The 18,087-nt window shown below is 40.2% G+C and overlaps 1 protein-coding gene across 3 annotated transcripts in view; it reads right to left on the reverse strand.

The window, feature by feature from the left end:
* Positions 1-18,087, reverse strand: part of pcsk5b (proprotein convertase subtilisin/kexin type 5b) — a 374,824-nt gene that overhangs the window by 161,151 nt on the left and 195,586 nt on the right. For all 3 annotated transcript variants that reach the window (XM_059644647.1, XM_048526886.2, XM_048526885.2), the window contains exon 14: positions 11,431-11,571. In XM_059644647.1, the coding sequence (XP_059500630.1) occupies positions 11,431-11,571 (141 nt within the window). The remainder of the gene's footprint in view (positions 1-11,430; positions 11,572-18,087) is intronic.

Below are 18,087 nucleotides of genomic sequence, written 5' to 3' on the forward strand. Positions count from 1 at the left end.
CAATAGTTGTTATTCTAAATTCCTCTTTCTTTCATTTGTATTTTAACTATGATCTTTAAATAAATTGTGTTTTGCTTAATTTCATATAGTTTGTCCACATCACATCTGGAACATATACTTTACATCTACCATTAAAATGAGAAAAACATAGGGTCTAGTTTATCTTCTTAAAATATTTTGAGGGTGTCTGGTCTGATCCATAACAAACTGGGGGCTCTTATCAGAATCGAAATCTAAAATTCCAATTTGAGTTTAGGACTGTTGGACTCAAAGGCAGTGAGCAGCCGATGTTGGTGTCTTTGGTTCCAGGTGTTGAATTAGGTTGGTTTAAACAGGGCGTGCCTTGTGTAGTAATGGTTCTTTTAGTCACTAAGAGTTTTATGGAGGTGGAAGAAGTGACTTTAGGAGTTTTACAAAAAGTGAGCAAGGCAAAGCTGTTGGAACAAAAACAGAAGCTGCTGGAAAAGCTCAGCAGGTTTGTCAGCATCTGTGAAGCAAAACAAAAAGAGTTAACAAAACAAATCAGAATCTGAGGAAGGGTCACTGAACCCAAAACGTTAACTCCGATTTTTTCTTCACAGACACCTCCAACCCTGCTCAGCTTTTCCAGCAACTTCTGTTTTTGCTCCTGATTTACAGCATTTGCAGTTTTTTTTCCGGTTTTTATCTGCAAAGCTACTGAAATTGGCAGGGAAGTTTAAGTTGGGTTGCCTTTGTCTGTGAGTAAAGGAAAGGTAAGTGCAGCAACAGCTTGACATTTAAATTTGCTGGGAATGCTATTGGAATCTTCGGAAATGGCTAGAATTCAACTGCAGATTGAAGTAGCTAGAACATGAAAAGGAAATGAAGCAGTTTGAATTATAATTAAAAGCAAAGGAAAAAGAAAAAGGAGAGGAAGGCCCAAGCGGAAGATAGAAGTAAAGAGAGAAGAACAGCAGAAATGAGAGAATTTGAACTTTGGAAGTTGGCAATTAGGGAAGAAAATTGATGTTCAGGTTGGTTGGCTCGCCGAGCTGGTTTGTTGTTCCGCAGACGTTTTGTTACCGTGCTTGGTAACATCCTCAGTCCCAGGATCTTGGTGAACACCAACTGGCTACAAAAAGACACAACCAATACACACTCATCTCAATCTACATGGACAAGGAGAACCATGACTTTGACTGGGGCAACACCAAGATCCTGGGACAGACTAGGCAGAGACAAGCAGGAGAATTCCTGGAAGCGTGGCACTCCACAAAGCAGGCTATTAATAAACACATTGAACTCGACCTCATATACATTCCACTATGGAGGAAACCTGGAAATGAGGCAATCCATCGCAACGGACCAGAGTTTAAAAACCAGGCGGGAAAACACACCGACACTTCAGAGGCTGCACTGAGGATGTTACCAAGCACAGCAACAAAATGTCTGTGGAACAACAAACCAACTCGGCAAGCCAACCAACCTCAACATCCACAACCCAAGCTACAGATCTACTCCAAAACCTTAGAGAGGAAAATTGACTTTAAAGGGCGGAGGTGAAGGTAGAAGGTAGGTTTAATGAGAATAGTGCTGATGAGCAAACCCATTGTAGCCATAGGCCTGGTGGGGATTTGTTTAAATATGTTCAAGCATTGCCCAAATTTGACGAGAAGGATATAGAAGGCTTTTTAATTTCATTTGAGAAAGTGGCTAAACAAATGAAGTGGCCGGTGACTATTTGGATTTTGTTGGTCCAAACAACGTTGGTAGGTAGAGCAAGTGTCATGGAAGGTATTTTGGGAGTGTGAGGAGGTGAAGATAGCCATCTTGAGTGCATAGGAGTTAGTGTCAGAAAACTACAGCATTTGTGGCATCTGAGGGGGGATCCTAGTGAAACATACATTGAGTTTAAAGGATCAAATGAATTAACCTTTATAGGTGCATAAGGGCATTGAAATAGATGAAACATATAAAGCTCCTAAGAGACAGAATTATTTTGGAGGAGCTCAAAATTCACTTCTTGAAATAGTGAGAATTCATGTGGAAGAGCAGGAAGTTAAAACTGCAAGATTAGCAGCTGAAATGGCTGATGCTTATTAGTTGGTTCATAAATCAAAGTTTAGCTTCTGGCGTCAATATCAATTTGCGAGGGATAGAAATTGGGGCAAAGAGAAATCCTAAGGTGGTAAGGGAAAAATAAGTCTCATTGAAGATAATAAAGATAGTTTACCACTGGGCGAACAGGAAGCTCATGAAGGGGAAAAAGAATGACAAAAGCTCAGGTGCTTTCATTGCAATAAAGTAGGCTGTGAGAAGGTGCAGTGTTGGTGGTTTAGAAAAAGCACTGGGAAGACCGATGTGGGAAAACAGGATAAGCTAGTGAGTTTTGTAATGTGGTAAAGGAAAGCACAGTAGAGGCTAAAAAGCTGCAGAGTGTACAACCTGGTCAGGGGGTGGTTGAGAAGACAGTGTCAGACCTTCTTAAACCATTTACTTGTGAGGGTAAGGTTTACTCATGTATGCCGGGGCAGCAGGTAAAGAAATTTCAATATTAAGAGATATGGGAGCATGTCATTCTTTAATGCTGAGAGATGAGGAGAAATGTCATTCATGTTAGACAAGTGCTCCATTATGTAAAGTTGGAGTTTCTGGTGAAAAGTGAAGTGGTAGGAGGAGTATTTAAGGAACTCTCAGCTCCAGGAATACAATTTAACCTTGGCAATGATATTACTGGGTCACAGATAGGAGTGCTGCCTACTCTGGTTGAAAGGCCAGCGGAAAATCAGGCAACTGAGATATTACAGGAAGCATATCCTGGGATTTTTCCTGACGTGTGATAACAAGGTCGCAAAGCCACAGATTGAAGCAGGAGGAGGATTGAAAGAGATAAGGAAATTGCAGTAGAATTATCAGAGACCATGTTTGATAAATAGTTGAGAGAAAACAAGAACAAAAGGAAGACAAAGTGGATATTTTTAGTTCAGAGAAATTACCTGAAGCACTTGAATCAGAAAGCATTCCGAGAACAGGAGAACAATCTGAGTGTATCCGAGTGTTACTATCTTAAAAATGAAGTCGTGATGGAGGAAATGCAGACCATCACATATTCAGGTGGATAAGAAATGGACAGAAATTCAAGTTGTATTACCAGTGGGTTACAGAAAGGAAGTGTTGCAGGTAGCACATAATTTCCCAGTAACTGGTCATTTGCGAGTGAGGAAAACTTAAGCCAAAACACAAAAACATTTTTAATGGCCTGTACTGCATAAAGATGTAGCTGAATTTTGCCAGACATGTCAGGTAATTGGAAACCCTTAGAGCTAAAACCAGCACCTTTAACGCTCATTCCTGTATTGGACAAGGGTCTCGATTGCACAGGACACCTACTTAAAGCAAAAAGTGGGAATCAGTATTTGCTCACAATAATGGATGTGTCAACTAGAGTCCCAGAGGCCATTCCATTATGCAAATCACAGCTAAATATGATTGTAGAAGAGCACTCAAATTTTTCACGAGATATGGGCTACCCACACAGAGATGCAATCAGATCTAGGGTCAAATTTTACATCAAAATTATTCAGAGATGTTACAAACAGCTTTGGAATAAAACAATTCAAATCCACTGCATACCACCTCGAAACACGGAGTGTCAGAATGGTGGCATCTAACTTTAAAGATCATGTTGAGTGCTTGTTGTCAAAAATATCCAGATGATTGGCATTACGGAATTTCGTCTGCACTTTCTGCAATTAGGGAGGCACCAAATGAACTGACCAAATTCAGTCAATTTGAATTAGCTTTTGGGCATCAGGCAAGAGGACCACTGAAATTAACTAATGAGAAACTGGTGAGTCAGAGTTCGGAGGCCACATATTTGGATTATGCATCAGATTTTTAGCTTAAGATTAAATACAGCGGGTGAGGTAGCTAGACAGCATTTAAAAAGTAGCACAGCACATGATGAAACATGAAGCTGGCAAGAAATCAAAACATTTGCAATTTTGCTAATGGAGATATAATGTTAGTATTACTTCCCGTGATTGGTAAACCTTAACGCAATATTTAGTGGACCTTATCAAATCTGAAGGAGATTGAATGAGGTGAATTATTTCACAAAAGCACCAGATAGAAAGAAAACTCACTGTGTCATGTGACTATGCTTAAAAGGTATTTCGATAGGGAAGGAAGACGAAGGAGAAATGTGTCACTGGTTACAAAATAGTGAAGAACCAAGTTCAGGGGATTCTCAATTGGACATTTCTCAAATTAAAAATCGGACAATGAGGAAGTTCTCAGATTGGGATAAATAATTCTGTTACCTTCCAGAGGACAATCAAAATGACCTGAAAAAGAGTTATTACTATCACATGGGGACATATGGGGTAGTAAGCCAGGAAGTCCTAATCTAAGGTTCTTGAGTAGATTTGTAGCTCGGGTTGTGGATGCTGTGGTTGGTTCACTCCACCGAGCTGGTTTGTCAGTTCACAGACATTTCATTACCCTGCTGGGTAATGTCATATGTGCAGCCTCCAATGAAGTGCTGTTGTGTTCTTTCCCCTCGGTAATTAAACTCTGGGGTCCATTGGACTTGATTACCTCATTTCCGGTTTTCCTTCGCAGTGGAGTATATAAAACGGTCTAGTTGTCTGTGTTTATTGATGGCCTATTTGGTGGAGAACTAGGCCTCTAGAAATTCCCATACCGGTCTCTGTTTGGCCTGGCCTAGGATCATGATGTTGTCCCTATAGAACTGGTGGTTCTCCTTATCTATGTGAACAGAAACAACTGAGTATTGGTCATGTCTTTTTGTTGCTGGTTGGTGTCCATGTATTCTTGTAGCCAGTTCCCTTCCTGTCTGTCCAATGTAACGTTTGTCACAGTGCTTGCGTGGAATCTTTTAAATCACGCAGGTTCTGTCCATTGTAGGTAAGGGGTCTTTGGTTCGAGTTAGCAGTTGGCGTAGGGTTGACATAAGTTGGTATGCCACTCTGATGCCCAATGGCCATAGGGGTCCTGTGGTCAGTTCGGATGTGTTCTTGATGTACAGTAATGTGATGAGTCTGTCAGGGAGTACAGTATCTTCCTATTGCTGCTTGTGTGTTAGGCATTGTCAGACCCAGTTTTTCAGGTATCCATTATCCTTAAATGCTTGAAGGTACTCTTCTTCTTTTTGGAGTAGTTCCAGGTTGCTGCAGTGTGATGTCGCTCATTTAAATAGTACTCTCACGCAACTTTGTTTGCAAGTGTCGGGGTGGTTACTATTGAAATTCAGGACTTAATCCTTGTGTGTGGCCTTTTTGTGTACCTTGGTCATGTGTTCTACCATCATGTCTACGAATGGGAGCTATTTGTTCTTTTCTTTTTCCATGGTGAATTTGATGCCGATGAGAATGTTGTTTATTAGCTGGTCTGTCTCTTCCAGTTTACTCCGTTTGATGACAATAGTGCCATCCACGTAGCGCATCCATAGTTTGGGGTGGATTTGCGGAAAGGCCATGTTTTTGAATCTCTGCATCACTGCTTCTGGTATTAGTCCGGAGATGGGTGACCCCATGGGTGTTCCATTGATCTGTTCATAGATTTGGCCATGAAATGTAAAGTGGGAAAGTGGGTCATGAGGTATAGGTCTAGTAGTTTCAGCATGTTATCTGTGGAGTTGGTGTCACTTGGGTCTCATTCTTTTAGTAATGTTGCTAATGTTTCTTTTGCCACTGATATGTCATTCAAGGTGAATAGAACAGTAGAGCCAAAGGAAACTGTGGTCTCGTCCTTGTCTATTCTTATGTCTTTGAGTGATTCGAGGAAATCTTAGGCTGAGTGGGGTGACTTGCTTACGGATGTCTTAGTCTTTGTTGTAACTCCTTAGCTAGCCAGTGTGCTGGTGTGCATGGGAGGGAAGACGATGGATCTGAGGAGTACTTCCTGTTTGTGTAGAATCCGGGGGCATTTGCCCCTTTGGGTTTCATTCTCAGGTAATTTGCTTTGTTGGTTTGTCTGCTCTGCTCAAGTCTCTTTAGTGTATTAATTCTGTTCCAATTAAGCATCATTCTTACAGACTTAAGGACCAAAAGAGCTGCGTTTGCTGTAAATCAGGAACAAAACTAAAATTGTTGGAAAGGCTCAGCAAGTCTGGCAGCATCTGTGGAGGAGAAAACAGAGTTAACGTTTTGAGTCCAGTGACCGTTCCTCAGAACTGAGGAAGGGTCACCGGACAGACTTCTGAGGAAGGGTCATTGGACCTGAAACGTTAACTCTGTTTTCTCCTCCACAGATGCTGCCAAACCTGCTGAGCTTTTCCAGCAACTTTGTTTTTGTTCCTGATTTACAGCATCCCCAGTTCTTTCGGTTCTTATTTAGTATTTAACTCACTGCCACATCTCCTCCAGGCATGCCCACCTTGAAGAAGTTCTGCTCCTCTCTCCGACAGGGTTTCTGTTCCAATCTCTCTTCTTGTCCACCGACTTTAATTTCACTGTCACTCCTGGTGTTTGACCAGGTATTTGCTAAAACTTGTTTCCATGGCCATATCATATTCCTTGGTGATAGCCTCCGGCTCAGACTCACTCCACGTGGATTCCAGCCCTAGTTTCATCCCTCTTGCTTAGAATCCTCCCAGGATCACAGATACCTTAATGATGTTTGACATTCTACAGACAGCTGCTCTCACCGCATCCCGAGACCCACACTCAGTGCCGTGCGGCGTCACATGCATACTCTCAACCCTTCTCTCCAACAGCATCGTAACACACTGGCTCAGGGCTGCACCACTCCACAGTTCCACTTCATTGTCCGGCTCATTCATCGTGTTAACAAGAAACTTTTTCTTTTCCTTTCAGGCAATAAAGCCCACAAGATGCACCAACTCAAAAATACCCATGGCCTTCTGAAACCTACCACTCCTTCACTTCTCTGACTCTATCTCCTCCCCCAACCCTCCTACCTCCTGTTGGGTATTCACCATCCCTCCTTACCTGCCGCTCTCCGATGCCAAAAGCTCTACTCAGCAAAGGCCTCAGTTTTATCCATCTGCGTCCACACCTTGACGAATTTTGGGCACGACATGACGCCAAACTGTTCTTCCTTTGTCTTAGCCTCCGTGCTCATTTCTTTGGACAAGAGTCCTCTCCCCCCCCACCGCCACAGACCCCTTTGCCCAACTCCAACACTCTCCCTCCACCTGGACCCTTTCCTCCGGCCTTTTACCTGCACTCGATCTTTTCGTTGAGAACTGTCGACGTGACATCAGTCGCCTCAATTTCACTGCTCCCTCAACAAATCCAACCTATCTCCCTCCGAACTAATCTAACAACAACTTTGTCATCAAACCTGTCAGTTCTGAGGAAGGGTCACCAGACCCAAAACGTTAACTCTGTTTTCTCCTCCACAGATGCTGCCAGACTTGCTGAGCTTTTCGAGCGACTTTGTTTTTGATCCTTATAGGCTTAACTTTCTAAAGTTGTCACAGTCTCAAAGAGATTGAACACATGCTCAAAGGCAACAGAATCAAAGTGAGTTGCAGTCATTGGAGCTCACCCATAGTAATGGCGCCAAAACCAGACAGTACCAACAGTTATGTGTGGACTATCACAAAATCAATGCAGTTACAAAGTCTGATTCATATCTGTTTCCACATTGGGAGGACTGTATTACGAAGGTGGCCCAAGCAACTTACATTTCTAGGTTGGACTTACTCAGAGGATACAGGCAGGTACCTTTATCCAAAAGACTGAAGTCAATTTCAGCTTTCATGACACCAAATATACCATAACAATTCACAGTCATGTCATTTGATATGAAAAATGTGCCAGCCACATTTCTGAGACCAATCAATAAAGTTATTTCTGGCTTACCCAATTATGTAGTGGACGTGGATGATCTGATTATTTTTAGTCATTCATGGAAAGAACATTTGCAACATTTAGTGGAATTATTTAATTGACTTCAGGAGGCAGGCTTGGTGATAAACCTGGCCAACAGTCAATTCTCAAAGCCCAAGTCATGTTCCTGGGCTATGTTATTGGGCATGGACAGACAGCCTTGCTGGACATGAAAACAAAGGCTACTAGGGAGGTTCCCATATTGTTTATAAAAAAGAGTGGTACTGAGATTCCTGGGATTGAGTGGGTTTTATCTGAAGTTCATTCTGAATTTTAGCATTGTGATTGCTCCACTGACTGACTTACTGAAGAAGTGCAGAAAGTTTAAGGAGGCAGCAGATTGTCAGAAGACCTGAAAGCTGTGTAAATCATGGCCCCAGTATTAGCCACATCTAATTACGTAAAGCCATTTAAGGAGACCATCGATGAGAGTGATGTGGGTGTCAAAGCTCTTACAAGACTAGAAGATAGAAAGACCTGTTGGGTATTTTTCTGTAAACTTGAATACGAATCAACAGAAATATTCCACGATTGAGAAGGAAACCTTGAGTTTGGTGTTGGCGTTACAACATTTATATTGTTAGCAATGTGTCCAGGACAATTGTATTTACTGATTATAAATTTCTCTTAAAACTTTAAGGGATTAAGGGCAAAGATTCCAGCCTGTTTAGATGGAGCTTATTATTGTGGCCGCACAATTTGAAAACTGTACACGTGGTAGGATGAAAAAACGTAATTGCCAACACATTGTCACAACTTTGATGCAGAAAGACGGAGATGTTCAGTGGTGGGAGTTAAGGGACTGAAATAGAATGTGATAGTCAATGTTTGCATGCTTGGAGTCAATGTAGTATATATGTATTGCAGTGTACTAATACAGTAACATTAAGGATTTTAAAATGAAGCAATCTTTGTATATTGATGGTTCATTTTTTTTTAAAGTGGGGGATGGGGGAGGCATGATGATGTTGTCACACCTATTTACTGCAACTGGTTTAACTTCTTTCTTCATTCAAACCAGGTACCAACATGTCAGAAATCTATAGACCTGGTCTGACTCCTCTCTTTGGTCATATGTTCATCCGCAATCATTGCTCACTTCTGTAATTACCCGGACTTAATGTAAGGAGTGATCTGGAGATTAGTATCTTTGCGACCTTAATTATCAATTTCTCTGTTAGCTTCTTAAAAATCTGCCAAGAGAGCCTCAACTTCTTTCTGCATATGTCACTGGTACAGGTGTAAACCATGATCTCTGACTGTTCACCTTCCTTACTTAAAAGCTCTTCTGCGATACTCTGGAAATCTGAAGCCTGAGCTCCTTCAGCTGGTAATTCTTGCACTGTGGTTGCCCAGGATACAAGTTCCCAAATGGAGTGGGAAGTGCATTCAATGATACTAAGGAGACATGCCACTTCTCAACTCATTGGACTATAAAGTTTAGTCCATTCTGGACAGGGAGCAATAATTGCTAAAAACAATCATGGAACCATATAGAGTTATAGAGTAAAGAGAAAATATGAACAGTAAGGTCCAAATCAAGAGGTTACACTTTTCTCATTGACCAGGAATTTTATTCCCTTTAGGTGGTTATTCAATTCCCCCTTGAAAGCTACAACTTAAACTGCCTCCACCATTTTCTTGGGCAATGTACTCCAAATTCAAAATTCACCACACAAAATATTTTTCCTATAATTACTCAGTAGTTTCATCTGATGTCATTTAACTACTAATTTTTTCTCCTTATTACTATCAAGATTATTCGTAGTTCGAACACCTGTTAAATCTTCTCACAAACATTTGAGGTGATTAATTCCAGTTTCTCGAATCCACCCATCATGCCAACATCTCTCATTCCTTGGTCCATTCTAATATATCTTTTCTACACCCTCTAAGTCTCTCATTGCTCCTGTAATATGGTGCCCAGGACTGCACACAACATTCTGGTTGAAGACAAAATAATTCATACTTTAACACATTAAATTAGATTTGCCATATGGCCACACACAATGCTAACTTTTGTGAGATCAGTGCTAAGTTCCTTAAAATTTACAAAACTTCCAAGCTTCATGTCATCTCCAAATTTTGAAACTGTATTCTGCTTACCCAAGTCTAAATCATTACTGTATCAATAAAACAGTGAGCCTAATCCCCCATTGATGCGAGTCCCCAATGTGTTAACTATTCCCAGCCGAAAATTAAAAAAACCAAAAACTATTTTCCTTTACTTCCAGTCACACAACAGACATCATACACATTCTGTCACTATCCTTGGTTTTTGTGGCCTTCACACTTGCTGGCAAGCCCATTTATTTGTCCTGTGTCAAATACTTCTGGAAGTCCATGTAAATTACATTAACTCTGTCAATTACTGCATGAGAAAACTCAAGTTGGTTGAACACTATTTGCCTTTTAAGAATCTCCACGCTGGCTTTCTTTAATTAAACTACACTCACCCAAGAGGCCTGATTTTGTCTAAATTATCACTTCCAAAATTTTTTTGCCATGGAGGTTGTCCCAACTCATTCATTGTGCTGGGCTTATCCTTATAAAAGGGTACAACATTTGCAATTCTCCAGTCCTCTTGAGAACACACATACAGCACCACACCCATATCTAAAGAGTACAGGGAAAATATGATTCATCGAATGGTCAAAGACTTCATAATTACAGGGTGATCTAACTGAGATTTTGAACTATGTACTGTAGACGAGACAACTGTACCATTCAAATTATAGAGTCTGGCTATTTATAGGTAATCCTTTTATCAACAGTGCAGTGAAACCTAACAAAAACAGCTCACAGGCCTACTAACACAGTGTGACTAGGGAGTTTAGCCAACTTAAATTATTTTTTATTGGCCTCCAATAGTGTACAACTTTCATCCTAGTCTTTTGGAACTGTGTACCAAAGTCATTTCAAAAAGGTCAAATCCAAGTATAAGTGCTACAACAAAACTAGAAATTCCTGGCAAAACTCAGCAGGCCTGGCAGCATCTGTGGGGAGAAAGCACAGTCTATGTTTTGAGTCTGGTGATGTGCCAACTCTGACGAAAAGTGACTGGACTCAAAACATTAACTCTGCTTTCTACTCACAGAGGCTGGCAGACCTGCTGCGTTTTGCCAGCAATTCCAGTTCTTAGTTTTATTATAAACTTTATAAGCTTCTTTGGGCAAATAGAATCCTTTACTTCGTGAAAATGGAATTTCCTTTACATTTAGATTACACGTAATCTAGAGTACTGCCAAGTTCAAATTTTATTTTCTTAAGAATGTCAGTTATAAGAGTACCCTGATCAAAGAAGGTTGCGAAATAATACATAATACATTAACAAATTCCCCAGTTCTATTTAATATAACTAAAACTCAAATCTCCGTCCTTTGATGAGATACGGAATCATTAAACATGGTCAAATCAGTTACGGTTGGGGTAGAACGCAATTGCATAACTATCATATTAGTGCATGCACGTTCCTTTGTAAGAGGAGACAAAGAGAAAAGGGTAAGCAGATGCACATTAATGTAGAACTATAACACTGCCTACTAAGAAAAACGCTAAATGTATGTTTCAAATAAACATTCCAACTTACCGGTGTACTCATCCGCATAGTCATCAGAGACATCTTCCCTTGGACTGGATCGCACCTTTAGTTGATCTAACCTTGTATACAAAGGTGTGTATGGATGGATTGATGTGCCATGAAGTACAAGAGACCATTCCTTCAGTTTACCTAGAAAAGAAGATGGAGTTGTAACAAGCTATAAAAAGTACAATGTACTCATTAGCAGAGCTGTGGATAACGGGCATCTATCAAACCAGTGGTATATACAACAGCATCTGAACTGCAAACAAAACAATCCACACAGTTTTGCAGCTGGACTGTATCAATTTTATTATCAGAAACAGGTTAGGGGTCTAGAGAATGTGAACAACCAAAATTTTGGTATCTTGGATGTATTGCAACTCTAATTGCTGAATATTGGAGTTGAGAGATGTTATTTCAATACTGTGTGAGCTCCTCTCCCCAACCACTGATACTACAACCTTTCCCATGCACTCACAGGCCAGAATTATTATTCTACTATGACCTTGGGTGAAGTGTCATACTTCAAATCCTCCAAAAGCACTAAATCGACTTGACTCTTCACACTTATCCCTGAATGAATTCAGCTGATCCCAACCCAAGTTTAAATTTTTCATCCTTTTGTCAACTCTAAACTTAACTATTCCAATGTCATCCTTGATATCTTTCAAAAGATCTACAAATTTCAACTTACCCAAATGCTGCTGCCCACTGTCTCTTCATCCTTAAAAGTTCATTCTCACTGAGTTACATGAGCACTCCACACTTAACACTAATTTGTAACCAGCATCATCTTGAAATTTCACCACCATTTTGCACTTTCCCAGTCTGAAACATTACAACCTCCTCACCCTTTAGTTCTGACTCCAATTCCTGCATTGTCATCAACACCTCCACTTTTGAGCCCCACAACTAACTGTAGAGCTTTTGGCCACTTCAGCCTTAAACTAAATTGTTCTTCATATGCTCTTTTAACTCTTCGGTCTCATTTTATTTAAAAAAGGGCTTTTCAAACTAGCTTTCAGTTACTTTTAGAAACTCAACTAGAGTCTATTTCTCTGCAAAATATCTGATGCCATTTGTGGTTTATTACAGGTTAGTCCAAGAACACGTACTACAAACAGTGATGTTCTGTTAAATCAGATATCCTGGAGCAGATATTTACACATAAAGGATGGGTTTTATGCTTATTGATGTTTGTGTGCATTATGTATTACAGCTGACTAACAACTCTAAACCCATGATATAGAAAAGGTGGCTAAAGGTGGAGTACATCTATGCTGGAATGTTACATGTCTTGTGCTCTATCATACTTTCGGACCTTGCAGCTGCCTTGCAACAATGTCACAGAGCTGCCCTCCACTGCAAACAATGAGAGCTTGGGCAGAGTTAGAAAGTGGACTAGAAGAGAGAAGCACGTGTGAAGAATAGTCTTAATAATGTAACATTAAGACTAGGGCCTGTATAACCACATTTGCAAATATAGTTATATTGCATTTTAATATACAATGTACAGAGTTCTGAAAAAAACTTATGCTTGAGCGCAATTTTTGACCTCTTCTTCATCTCGACCAGATGGTCTTGAACCCAAACACTTGGGAATAGCATAAAACTATATAAACAAAAGATCACGATGTCATGTAACTGTCTTAAAAATACAGGCCTGTGTGGGCTGACTGGTTGACTAAATAGATGGCTGGTCAAAACATACAAATCTTTATACTAAATCATTAGGACATAATTAATAGCCAACATTTTTACTGGTGTTGGGTAGTCACTTTATGACTGTATCTCCTGGAAGTTTAAGTCGAAAATTATATACTTGCTGCAAATATTAAACTGGCTAAGTCACAATAAATAAGAAGTAAAATTACTCCAAGGAGTTAGATCAGAACATTGACAAACACTATCTGAAGCAAACTTGGGTATGGATATATCAGAAAAATGTTTGTAACCACAAACTGCATTAATACAGGAGTGGCATGGCTAAAGAATGTTCAGTTTTTGCACATTGGATAAACAATTCTATTAAGTGTGGTGAGCTCTGCAGTCAGAGACATTTGCAGCAACACGCAAGTAGGGCAGCCGGGTGGGCGGGTTACAGACCCAGTCAGACGGATGGTTTCATGTTCATTGTTACAAGGGCACCATGCCTGATGGGCAGATTTACCAGTCATCACCTTCCCCTTTTGTTGTGGCTTCTATTAAAGCTTGTAGAGGACCTACCTACTATTTCCACTCTGAAGCTATGCTTTGCCCAATGTATTCTGGGATTTGTAGCCTGCATGATTAGGAACGAGCAGGTTATGCCGTCAAATGCCAAGTGTTGACAGGTTGGATATTACAAAGGAAAAAAAGGAAACAAAGCAAAAACCAGGTCCATATCCCAAGTTGGTCTGAAAACAAGACTCAGGTGACCAGCTTTGGTCAGGAGGTGGAGGCTCCAGCACAGCTGAAGAGTTAAGTAACTTGGATACAGGAATCAGTGAGGGGGCATCTGGAAAAGAAAGCATGCATTATGATGAAAACTGTATCGGAGTTGCTGGGTGAAGTAAAGCTAATATTTAAAAAAAAAATTGATGGCTACAGCCCTGAAGCCAAACAACTGGAACTTGGCCTGACAAGGTTCAGAGCTTTGAAGGATTTTGTATCTGAATTTTGGTGCCACATATACAAAGTGGTCTGTACAATATACACAAAAATCAATCTATATCATATCTCTGTATTTGTCATTTAGAGTTTATATTAACCACATTTTACCATTAGTTCAGGTTTAATTTATTTTATTTTAATTTTTGTTTGATTGCTAGATTAAAATTTTTTTTTTAAAAAGTGAAACATTTTCCATTGATTTTCGCTTTGGAGTTTCAGGTCAACTGTTTTGTTGGTCTCTGCAGGGATCATAACATAAGCTGATGGTTGCTAATGTAATCATCCTAGTAGATATTCTTCTAATTTCTATGCAATGGAACTTTATGTTCCATCTCCAGAAAGTCAAGTATAAAACAACACTGTCAAAACAATTCAATCATGAGAAAACAAATCTGGAATTTACGAATTCAGTCAAATGACCCTGTGACTTGTAAAATTATATTCAGACAAGAATGAAAGATCCACAAGACAGGTTGCAGCTTGTTCAGTTCCCTTGATAACTGGAGTCATGAACACAACTTATTTTCCAGTTGAGGAATTTCATGTTGCACATGTTTTACAAAACAGTAAAATGAGTAAACGTCATGGTTAACCAGAAGAGATGGAGTACATTGCTCAATACTGTAACTGCACAATGTGATGTTGCAAAATACATGTACAGCAGAATTGGTTATTGTACAGTAGATATCAAGCCAGAGCTCGCTTAGGACTTTCTAAACTCTTTACCACTACCTTCTAGAAGATCAAGGGTAGCAGATGCACAGCAATATCAGCACTTACAAATTCCATGCCCCAATCCCTGCATCTAGGCTTAGAAATACAGCACTGCTCCTTCAGTGTCATTGGGTCAAAATCCTGGAATTCCCTTCCAAATGGCATTGTGCATGTATTATGATCTGGTAATTTTGTGATAACCAAATTTACAGAAAATCGTGAGGCTGTATTTTCAGATGGATGAATTTCCCCTTCATGCCCACCATGTGAAGAGTTGATGAGCACTGTGCCTTCACCAATCATTGCAGCTCCATAGCTATGGAACATTAATTGGCTAGAGATGGCCTTCTGCCTAACACTTGGGTTGCCTCAGTAATCCTTTGGACAATGTCATTAGACTTTATTTTAGTAATCCCAGCAGCACAAGCTGGTAAACAAATTGAAAGCCCTGGAAGTGAGGACAAAGCAAGCACGGGGCAGGGATTTCAGAGTGGAGAGGAAAGATTAAGCCACAGTGGGAGTGGAGGTCTTGACAGGGAAAGATTAAAGTTGGAAAATGCACCCTATGGGAGAGATCTGAGGAGGTGATAACAGTGTGCTGGAGAGGAGGACCTGGAGGGGGGCATCTCTATCCATTCATCCTTGAGGCTTGGATCAGCTAATATGCCAGCCTCCACAATAACCCTGAACCTTTCCTATCCGCCCTAAAATAACAATGATGGAACTGGGGTGGGGGGGGGGGGTGAGGGAATGAATACTGACTCCTAAGTGTCCAATCATTTGCCACTTAAGTTGCTCATCTGGTTCTATGGCATTCCAATCACTTTAAAGCTTGCCTGCCTCCAACCCTCTCTGTAAAACAGCAGATACCTCAGGAACTGGACAGACACCTTGGTAATTTTACAGCACACTGTCTCATCGCTTTCCCAACCTCCAAGCAAATCTACCACTAAGAGATTGTTTACCTAAATAATTCACTGATGTCCTTCAGGGAAGCAACCACTTCAGGTATAACAGTGAAACAGGCCACTTGATCTAAATGGTCTACGTCCCCATTTGACTGCCATGTCAGCAAATTGTTCTAATCACACACTATCCTGTTATCAAACATTTTTAATCTATTTCCTTCATTCACCTACACGTTTGAATCATGAATGCTGACAATTTCCAACTCCAACAAACGCTGCAATGAATATTACAGCTTCGTAACTCTGTACATAATCCTCTCTCGAATTCTCCAACATACATTTGGTCTTTTCTAAAGGGCTTTTCTAAAGTCCACTTGCTGTGCACCTAGTCATTTCCCCCAAAATTGGCACATGTTTCACTTATAACAAATTCTGTGAGGTGTACCATGTATACTTGTTTCTTTCGAAAACATCTTACTTCATCTTTCCCCTGCCTGATCTAGTCTACACATGACTCTATTGAATATTGAATCCATCTTATAAGGCCTTAGGAAGAGCAGGATGAGTACATAATACTGTCTTGTCACAATATTCCAAGAACTAAATCAAAATGAGATTTTAGAAATGATTATATTCCTCCCAGTTGCATGGAGATGATGTTCTTATCTCTTCTCCAATCCTGATGGGACAAATATCCAAAAATTAAAGACCGTAACTAATTGGAAGAAATTGTTCTCCCTCAGTGATGTTTTCTCCAATTCTATGCAGTAAAGTAACTCGTCTCACAACATCACATGCTGCAAAAGTTTTCAAATGAAGTCTCCAAAGCTCAAGATCACTTGGCTTTTCTGCAACAGTTTTGAAAAAAGTCCAGGAGTTGATACATAGAACAACGTAGGGTATGGAGGGTAATGTGATTTTTATCTCTCAAACCTCTGAGCTGAGTGGCTGATTTGCCGCATGTGGGATGCCAGCTGAACTATAATTGTGCAATCATATTTCTGAGAGATTGCTTGATTTCTAGGAAATGCTTAGCAGAAATTCAGCTTTTAGTTCTTGGAAATAGCATGTAATACATTCCCTGGATTGAGTGAACATTGTAAGCCTCTTCTAATATGATCAGGAAAACTTCCCCTGTTGGTGGAGTTGCCAAGAGAAATTCAAATTTTCATTTTTGTTTCAGCAGAGAATTGCCACATGAAGTAACTATGCCATACACAGATTTTATGAATTGAATACAAATGTTAATAATGTCAAATCAAGACCAGAGCAATTCCATCATATTAATCACAGCCATCACTGGCTAATGTGATTGATGTGCCTTTTGTACATGAATTTCACCTCGGCCCCCGAGTCTACAGGAAAACAAAAAGTTGTATTTTTTCACAAACATTAAGCTCCAACTGAACACCCCTTCACGGTGTCAGAAGTATTTAGCTCATGGTATGGAATATAACGCAGGAAAAAAAATCAAAACCTGACTCAACACATAACCACTTGCAAATTAAGTTATTTGATCAAAGGCAATTGCTCAATACATTGACAGAAAATAAACTGATCTGATGTGATTAAGTACACATTCTAAAACATTCCTGGAAGAAATTACCCAGGAAACTGCCTGAGGGAACAGAGTTAGACCTGACCGTAACACGATGCAATAACAGAGTTCATGAACAGGTGGGACCAGAACTAATTAAACATTAGGGACGTAACCCATTCGCCAGCAAAAATGACCTGATTTGTTTCCCCAATTCCTTCTAATGCATGTGCTCCTGCTGAGTACCTTGCACTAACAAATTTTTATTGTAGGCAAAGCTTTGTGCTCCAAAGTATGTTGTGGCCACCAATTCTTTACCATCTGGTCAAGCATTCTGCAGCTAAGAGAGAGCTTGGTACTCCCTACACACTCCTTTGATTAATGGAAAATATTATTAGTGATGCTGTTAGGCATGTTATATTATTGCCAGCAAGAATGTCTTTCACCCTCCCTCTGTTTCTTAGCAATAGTAGTGTCACATTTCAGAAATAAATTGTAATCGCGTTTGCCTCCCCTTATGGTGTGTGCTGTTCTGCCCACTCATTTGTAAATGTTCAAGCTATGTAATGGAAAAGCAGACAGACGCACAGAGCTTCTTTCCTAACATGGAGCATTTTACAGCAGAACTGTTGCAGCATTTATGTTTTGTTACTGCTGGAACTTGTTTAGCCACAGTTGTCGTACACACAAATGTTTCATCAACAGCAGCAATGCAGTAGGAGGAATGGCAGGCAATATTACAAAAGTGCTAAGTTTTTATTTTATTCTGCTATAAACAGTGAATCTTAACCCACCTGCAGATTGCATTGCAGGCAAGTCCTGGGGACAGAGCCATACTCGTGAGTTTTGGAT

The sequence above is a fragment of the Stegostoma tigrinum genome, chromosome 3 (assembly GCF_030684315.1).
Source record: "Stegostoma tigrinum isolate sSteTig4 chromosome 3, sSteTig4.hap1, whole genome shotgun sequence".
Classification (NCBI taxonomy): domain Eukaryota; kingdom Metazoa; phylum Chordata; class Chondrichthyes; order Orectolobiformes; family Stegostomatidae; genus Stegostoma; species Stegostoma tigrinum.